The sequence below is a fragment of the Oncorhynchus mykiss genome, chromosome 15 (assembly GCF_057628025.1).
Source record: "Oncorhynchus mykiss isolate SJ-2025 chromosome 15, ASM5762802v1, whole genome shotgun sequence".
NCBI lineage: Eukaryota > Metazoa > Chordata > Actinopteri > Salmoniformes > Salmonidae > Oncorhynchus > Oncorhynchus mykiss.
Window position 1 is genome coordinate 5,982,501 of NC_143036.1, and position 10,000 is coordinate 5,992,500.

General features: G+C 39.0%; 1 protein-coding gene across 1 annotated transcript in view; it reads left to right on the forward strand.

Moving 5' to 3' along the window:
* Nucleotides 1–10,000, forward strand: part of LOC110489530 (protein phosphatase EYA1) — a 122,479-nt gene that overhangs the window by 46,517 nt on the left and 65,962 nt on the right. The window contains 3 exon segments of the mRNA XM_090199234.1: nt 3,854–3,936; nt 4,794–5,073; nt 6,106–6,248. Of these exon segments, the coding sequence (XP_090055360.1) occupies nt 3,854–3,936; nt 4,794–5,073; nt 6,106–6,248 (506 nt within the window).

Below are 10,000 nucleotides of genomic sequence, written 5' to 3' on the forward strand. Positions count from 1 at the left end.
GTCCAGAGAATTTGTCAACGAACATTTTATCTACACGTTCTGATGAAAACCAAACAACTATTTTGCTGAGGCTTCTCCCTGTCCTCTAGAGGGAGGGAGGGAGGGAGAAGAGAAGAGTCATGCCCAAGGGCCTCGCCTCCTGTCCTCTCTTTTCATCCATTTTCTCTCCCAGGGCAGGTATCAGCCCCAGCCTGTCTTATTAAGCCATTAGATCCAATCAGCTCTTCCTCTTTGAATGAATTGGCCCTCGAGATGGTTGTTGTAAAGCAGTGAAGAGAAGACAGATTCTACATATTCATGAAGTTCTCCTGTAGCCTAACCCCCCCTCTCTCCCCCTTCTTCCCCCACCTCCCCTTCTCGCTCCCCTTCCTCCCCCACTCCTCCACCCTTCAGTAGCCCCAACACAACAGCCTGAGTGTTTAGCAGGGAGGGAGGCTCTGAGACACCTGAGAGAGCCTCTCTATCTCTCTCTCTCTCTCTCTCTCTCTCTCTGTCTCTCTCTATCTCTCTCTCTCTCTGTGTCTCTCTCTCTCTCTCTGTCTCTCTCTCTCTCTCTCTCTCTGTCTCTCCCTCTGTCTCTCTCTATCTCTCTCTCTCTCTGTCTCTCTCTCTCTCTCTGTCTCTCTCTCTCTCTCTCCCCCCTCTCTCCCCCTCTCTCTCTCTTTCTCTCTCGCTCTCTCGTTCTCTCGCTCTCTTTCTCCATCTCCATCTCTCTCTCTCTCTCTCTCTCTCTCCGTTTCTCTCTCTACACCTCACTGTTGGCTACCTGAAATCATTGGTCCACAAAACGTATTTCTCTCTCGGTTTTGTCCTTTTTTGTTGAAAATGTGGTAATCCGTTTATTTTCTCTGTGGATCTGACCATCGTTCGTGTGTGTTTTCCTTGTTTTAGTGTTGGTCAGGACGTGAGCTGGGTTGGCATTCTATGTTGGATGTATTGTTTGTCTATTTCTGTGTCTGGCCTGATATGGTTCTCAATCAGAGGCAGGTGTTAGTCATTGTCTCTGATTGGGAACCATATTTAGGTAGCCTGGGTTTCACTGTGTGTTTGTGGGTGATTGTCCTTAGTGTCTTGATGTCCGTGTTCTGTGTTCATGTGCACCAGTATTAGGCTGTTTCGGTTTTCGTTACGTTTATTGTTTTGTAGTGTTTGTATTTAGATTCGTGTTACTTCAGTTTAATAAACATGGATCGCAATCTACCCCGCCGCATTTTGGTCCGACTCTCCTTCACCCGAAGAATGCCGTTACAGAGGAAATGTTTCTATTTCAGTGTTATAATGTGCCATAACCAACATGACATATACCATACACTATCATATACCATACACTATCATATACCATACACTATCATATACCATACACTATCATATATTATAAACTATCATATACCATACACTACCATATACCATACACTATATACCATAAACTATCATATACCATACACTATCATATACCATACACTATATACCATACACTATCATATACCATACACTATCATATACCATACATATACCATACACTATCATATATTATAAACTATCATATACCATACACTACCATATACCATACACTATCATATACCATACACTATCATATACCATACACTATCATATACCATACATATACCATACACTATCATATATTATAAACTATCATATACCATACACTACCATATACCATACACTATCATATACCATACACTATCATATACCATACATATACCATACACTATCATATATTATAAACTATCATATACCATACACTATCATATACCATACACTATCATATATTATAAACTATCATATACCATACACTATCATATATTATAAACTATCATATACCATACATATACCATACACTATCATACATTATAAACTATCATATACCATACACTATCATATATTATAAACTATCATATACCATACACTATCATATATTATAAACTATCTTATACCATACACTATCATATACCATACACTATCATATACCATACACTATCATATACCATACACTATCTTATACCATACACTATCTTATACCATACACTATCATACACCATACACTATCATATATTATAAACTATCTTATACCATACACTATCATATACCATACACTATCATATACCATACACTATCATATACCATACACTATCTTATACCATATACTATCATATACCATACACTATCATATATTATAAACTATCATATATCATACACTATCATATACCATACATATACCATACACTATCATATACCATACACTGTCTTATACCATACACTATCATATACCATACACTATCTTATACCATACACTATCTTATACCATACACTATCATACACCATACACTATCATATATTATAAACTATCATATACCATACACTATCATATACCATACATATACCATACACTATCATATACCATACACTGTCTTATACCATACACTATCATATACCATACACTATCTTATACCATACACTATCTTATACCATACACTATCATACACCATACACTATCATATACCATACACTATCATATACCATACACTATCTTATACCATACACTATCATATACCATACACTATCATATACCATACACTATCATATATCATACACTATCATATACCATACACTATCATATACCATACACTATCATATATTATAAACTATCATATACCATACACTATCATATATTATAAACTATCTTATACCATACACTATCATATACCATACACTATCATATATCATACACTATCATATATTATAAACTATCATATACCATACACTATCATATACCATACACTATCATATATTATAAACTATCTTATACCATACACTATCATACACCATACACTATCATATACCATACACTATCTTATACCATACACTATCATATACCATACACTATCATATATTATAAACTATCTTATACCATACACTATCATATACCATACACTATCATATGCCATACACTATCATATACCATACACTATCATATACCATACACTATCATATATTATAAACTATCTTATACCATACACTATCATATACCATACACTATCATATATCATACACTATCATATATTATAAACTATCATATACCATACACTATCATATACCATACACTATCATATACCATACACTATCATATATTATAAACTATCTTATACCATACACTATCATATACCATACACTATCATATACCATACACTATCATATACCATACACTATCATATACCATACACTATCATATACATATCGGGGTGGCAGGTAGCTTAGTGGTTAGAGCATTGGGCCAGTCACCGAAAGGTTGCTAGAACGAATCCCCGAGCTGACTAGGTCAACAATATGTGGTTCTGCCCCTGAACAAGGCAGATATCATATATCATAAATTATCATATAGTGTACATTATCTTATAGTGTACATTATCTTATAGTGTACATTATCATATAGCATAAACTGTCATTGAGTTTATAAGTGATATGTATAACTCCTTAGTGATAACCGTGTGTTTTCCCCTGTCCTCTCCAGGTGATGTGTATAACTCCTTAGTGATAACCGTGTGTTTCCCCCTGTCCTCTCCAGGTGATGTGTATAACTCCTTAGTGATAACCGTGTGTTTTCCCCTGTCCTCTCCAGGTGATGTGTATAACTCCTTAGTGATAACCGTGTGTTTCCCCCTGTCCTCTCCAGTTGATGTGTATAACTCCTTAGTGATAACCGTGTGTTTTCCCCTGTCCTCTCCAGGTGATGTGTATAACTCCTTAGTGATAACCGTGTGTTTCCCCCTGTCCTCTCCAGGTGATGTGTATAACTCCTTAGTGATAACCGTGTGTTTTCCCCTGTCCTCTCCAGGTGGCACGTTCACAACCACGTCAGGACTGTACGCAGGAAGCAACGCCCTCACGAACTCAACCGGCTTCAACAGTACACAGCAGGTACCAATGTCTTCTACGGTAGCGCCTCTTCATTCTGATAGCCTACAGAAGATGTTTATCATCGTTGGGTTTATATTAAGAGGAGGTACTGTACTCTTTTTTTTGTTATATTTATATATATATATAAGATCCTGGGAATCTTGGAGTGTATCCCAAATAGCACGCATGTTCCCTACAGTGCACTAATTGTGACCAGAGCCCACAGGGTAGAAGTGCACTACTTTACGAGAAATAGGGGTGCCATTTGACAAACTTGACATAATGTATGATACAGTCGAGTTCCAATTGATCCACGTCACATGAATCATACAGTAATCCCTCATTACGCCTGTAGTGTTGTAGACAGGGAAAATCCCTTACTCCTGGCACAGAGGAAATGGGTCAGGTCCCAAATCGCACTCTATGTTCCTATAAAGTACACTCCTTTTGACCGGAGCCTTGGCCAGAAGTAATGCACTACGTAGGGAAGAGGAAATCATTTTTAAAGATGCGAGCCAAAAAAAGACCAAGACAGATCGCTGTCCAGATGTAGGACACAACAGACATATGTTTGTATTTACGTTTTGGAATCTGGACTGTAAAGTAGCACCGCTAGTGCATTACTTACCCGTTCTCTCTCTCTCTCTCTCTCTCGTTCTCTCGCTCTCACTCTCTCTCTCTCTCTCTCTTTCTTGTTCTCTCGTTCTCTCATTCTCTCGTTCTCTCTCGCTCTCTCTCTTTCTTGTTCTCTCGTTCTCTCTCTCTCTCTCTCTCGTTCTCTCGCTCTCTCTCTCCTTCTCTCTGTCTCTCCTTCTTCTCCCTCCATCCATCAATTCCTGTCTCTCTCCATCCATCCATCCTCCCATCTCCCCCTCCAGGACTACCCGAGCTACCCAGCGTTCGGCCAGGGCCAGTACTCCCAGTATTACAACAGTTCTCCCTACACCTCCCCTTATATGACCAGCAACAACACCAGTCCCACCACCCCCTCCACCACAGCCACCTACACCCTCCAGGAGCCCCCCAGCGCCCTGACCAGCCATGCCCTCACGGACCCCCCAGCAGGTAGGCCCCAGGCCCCCCAGGCCACCCACCCTCCATCCCCAGGATCAGAAGGCTCTGGAGGGGGTGGCTATGATGCCAGGGCCACTCATTATGGTAACCATTACAGTTTTTTTTGTAAATAAAATAAACTATAATATTGTGATCATTGTTTTAAATTTTTTATAGTCAACGTTTCCCCTCCAGCTCCCAATTGCCACCCAAAACCCTCCCCGAATGAAAATCTAGAAACTGGTATTATTGAAGAAATATAAATTCACAGGGGGGGGGGGGGTGATACCTGTTTTTAAATTGCTGTTACCCCTCCTTTCCATTCTTAACCCACCCTTTGTTAGCATAGCACTTTAAGGAAATAGCATTATCGTTGAAAATGTGACTTAACTGCAGAGAGTAGTTCTTAGATGAACGTCTCTCCCCTTTAATAGGAATCACATTAAACGCTCCTTCTGACAATAGAACTCTAATGACATCATCATCCCATCAAGTGAAATAAGATAAGAGGGGGGGCGGGGTTACAGCTAAAGATTATCTGAAAATAGAACACATAGAACACATAGAACACATAGAACATAGAACACTGGCGTTATTATCTTTGTCCTGTCTGTCTGACACTCCGGAAACCTTACAACAGAAATAGTTTGAATGTAGTTATCGTCTAGTTGTCATTATTTAACACACATTTTTTTTAGTTAATTATTTGACGTTTTTTTTAACTAGGCAAGTCAGTTTAAGAACAAATTCTTATTTACAATGACGGCCTAGGAACAGTGGGGTTAACTGCCTGTTCAGGGGCAGAACAACAGATTTTCACCTTGTCAGCTCAGGGATTCGATCTTGACACCTTTCGGTTACTAGTCCAACGCTCTTAACCACCATATACACACACACACACACACACACACACACACACACACACACACACACACACACACACACACACACACACACGCACACACGCACACACACACACTTTACGATCCAAAATGTTGCTGACAACAGCTCCCTCCACTCTCCTCAATTCTAAAGGTGAAAGAGAGACATCATTTCCTCCTCTTTATTTAAAACAATCTCTTGTTCTTCTCCTCCCCCCCCCCCACACCCCCCCCCCCCCCCCCCCCCCACACCCAGGAGATTACAGTACCATCCACAGTCCATCAACGCCCATTAAAGATTCAGAATCGGATCGATTGCGGCGTGCCTCGGATGGAAAGTCACGTGGCCGAGGGAGAAGGAACAACAACCCTTCACCACCGCCTGATTCTGACCTTGAGGTGAGTGACTCTGTGTGTGTGTGTGTGTGTGTGTGTGTGTGTGTGTGTGCGTTACCTTGGCGACAGACAGCCTCACCCTGTCTGAGGGCACAGTAGACTAATCCAATTACCCCCAATGCCACACCAAGGTTAACACATCACACACATGAACAAAACTCTCTTTTGGATCCTTAACTTATTATGGATTACTGAGATGTTTATTGACTATAACATTTATTTTCAATGGTGCCTTAAGTGCACTTCCGAATGCCCATAAAAGGAAAATACTTCTACACAAAAAATTATTAACCATTTATACATGTTTTATTGTTGTTCTTATCGACTATCGATTTTGTTTCGATAGTGAGATGATGGTATACTCAAAAAAACAAAAACATGACTGGATTTTCTTCCTCTGAGGCACCCTATTCCCTATATAGTGCACTACTTTAGACCAGAACCCTATGGCACCCTATTCCCTATATAGTGCACTACTTTAGACCAGAGCCCTATGGCACCCTATTCCCTATATAGTGCACTACTTTAGACCAGAACCCTATGGCACCCTATTCCCTATATAGTGCACTACTTTAGACCAGAAGCCTATGGCACCCTATTCCCTATATAGTGCACTACTTTAGACCAGAACCCTATGGCACCCTATTCCCTATATAGTGCACTACTTTAGACCAGAACCCTATGGCACCCTATTCCCTATATAGTGGACTACTTTAGACCAGAGCCCGATGGCACCATATTCCCTATATAGTGCACTACTTTAGACCAGAGCCCTATGGCACCCTATTCCCTATATAGTGCACTACTTTAGACCAGAGCCCTGTGGCACCCTATTCCCTATATATAGTGCACTACTTTAGACCAGAGATACGTATTCAGAACCTTTTGGACTGGCTCGCATTTCATTGTGTTACAAAGTGGCGATTAAAATGGATTTCATTGTCGTTTTTTTCTCGTCAACAATCGACACAAAATAATAAAATGAGTAAAGCACGAATAACTTAAAATACAGTCTTATTCAACTCCTTTGTTTAGGCAAGCCTAAATTAGTTCAGAGGTCAAATATGACTTAACCGATCACATAATAAGTTATGTGTGACAATACATTTAAAAAAAAGGGGGGTTGACATGATTTGTTTTTTTTTCATGACTAACCCTTCCTTGCTCCCCATACTTACAGGTCTCTCAGTCAAGTATGGGATTTCAAGCACAGATTCAACTACAAAGACCAGGGAGCTTTTTTTCGAAAGCCTCATAGAGAAGGGCAGTGATTGGTAGATGGGGTCACCATAACAAATCAGACTATAGAATATCTCTTTAATCACGGGGTCGAAGTTAATAATTACACTGTGGGATTGTTTATTAAACCGCCCAGACACACGTCGAAGATACGGTCGTCCTTCTGAACAGAGCTGCAGGACAGGAAGGAAACTGCTCAGGGATGTCACCAAGATGGCATTGGTGATTCTATAACAGCTACAGAGTTCAAATGGCTTTGAATGGGAGAAAACTAGTTAATTGTAGTAGTTAATCCACAATAACGACCTAAATGACAGAGTTTTAAAAGGAGACAAATAATCCATTGAGGCCCTTTTATTTAACTAGGCAAATCAGTTAAGAACAAACTCTTATTTTCAATGACAGCCTAGGGACAGTGGGTTAACTACCTGTTCAGGGACAGAACGCAGATTTGCACCTTGTCAGCTCGGGGGTTTGAACTTGCAACCTTGCGGTTACTAGTCCAACGTTCTAACCACTAGGTTACCCTGCTGCGCTGACGTCATACTGAACAAAAATGAAAACAGCAAACGAATACACTTTTTGGTCAGAATGCAAAGCCTGATGTTTGGGGCAAATCTTAGAGTAACACATCAGTGAGTAACTGCGTACTTATTTTTTTAAGCACAGTGGTAGCTGCATCATGGTATGGGTATGCTTGACATAGGCAAATACTGGGGAGTTTTTCAGGATAAAAAGAAACGGGGTGGTGCTAAGCACAGTCACAATCCTAGAGGAAAACCTACTTCAGTCTGCTTTACACCAGACACAGAGAGAGGAATTCACCTTTCAGCAGGATAATAACCTAAAACACAAGGCCAAATATACACTGGAGTTTAATGACCAAAAAGTGGCCAAGTTACAGTTTTGACTTAAATCTGCTTGAAAATATATGGCAAAATTAGAAAATTGCTGTCTAGCCATCATCCCCAAAATCTTTACCGAGCTTGAAGAATTTAGAAAATAATAATGGCCAAATATTGCATAAGCCAGGTGTGTAAAGCTCGTATAGATTCACCCAAGATGACTCACAGATGTAATCACTGGTAAAGGTGATTCTAACATTTATTGACGCCGAGGGTGCTAACTACTTATGCAATGAGTATATTTTTACTTATTTAGTTTGTATTCATCTTTGAAAATTATAGAATTTTTCTTTCACTTTGACATTATAGAGTATTTTGTGTATATTATTGATTTTTTAAAATTATTTGAAACCCACATATCATTGGGGTTTGAATACTTTTGCAAGGCACTGTAGATAACTGCCTGTAATGTCACATAAAACATATGGGTAACTATATGGGTAACTATATGGGTTACTGTATAGATATCTACATGGGAAGCTATATGGGTAACTATATGGGTAACTATATGGGTAATTATATGGGTAACTATATGGGTAACTATATGGGTAACTATATGGGTAACTATATGGGTAACTATATGGGTAACTATATGGGTAACTATATGGATATCTACATGGATAACTATATGGGTAACTATATGGGTAACTACATGGGTAACTATATGGGTAACTATATGGGTAACTATATGGGTAACTATATGGATATCTACATGGGTAACTATATGGGTAACTATATGGGTAACCATATGGGTAACTATATGGGTAACTACATGGGTAACTATATGGGTAACTATATGGGTAACTATATGGATATCTACATGGGTAACTATATGGGTAACTATATGGGTAACTATATGGGAAGCTATATGGGTAACTATATGGGTAACTATATGGGTAACTATATGGGTAACTATATGGGTAACTATATGGGTAACTATATGGGTAACTATATGGGTAACTATATGGGTAACTATATGGGTAACTACATGGGTAACTATATGGGTAACTATATGGGTAACTATATGGGTAACTATATGGGTAACTACATGGGTAACTATATGGGTAACTATGTGGGTAACTACATGGGTAACTATATGGGTAACTATATGGGTAACTATATGGGTAACTATATGGATATCTACATGGGTAACTATATGGGTAACTATATGGGTAACTATATGGGTAACTATATGGGTAACTATATGGGTAACTATATGGATATCTACATGGGTAACTATATGGGTAACTATATGGATATCTACATGGGTAACTGTTTGGGTAACTATATGGGTAACTACATGGGTAACTATATGGGTAACTATATGGGTAACTATATGGATAACTATATGGGTAACTATATGGATATCTACATGGATAGCTATATGGGTAACTATATGGGTAACTATATGGGTAACTATATGGGTAACTATATGGATAACTATATGGGTAACTATATGGGTAACTATATGGATAACTATATGGGTAACTATATAGGTAACTATATGGATATCTACATGGGTAACTATATGGGTAACTATATGGGTAACTATATGGGTAACTATATGGGTAACTATATGGGTAACTATATGGGTAACTATATGGATAACTA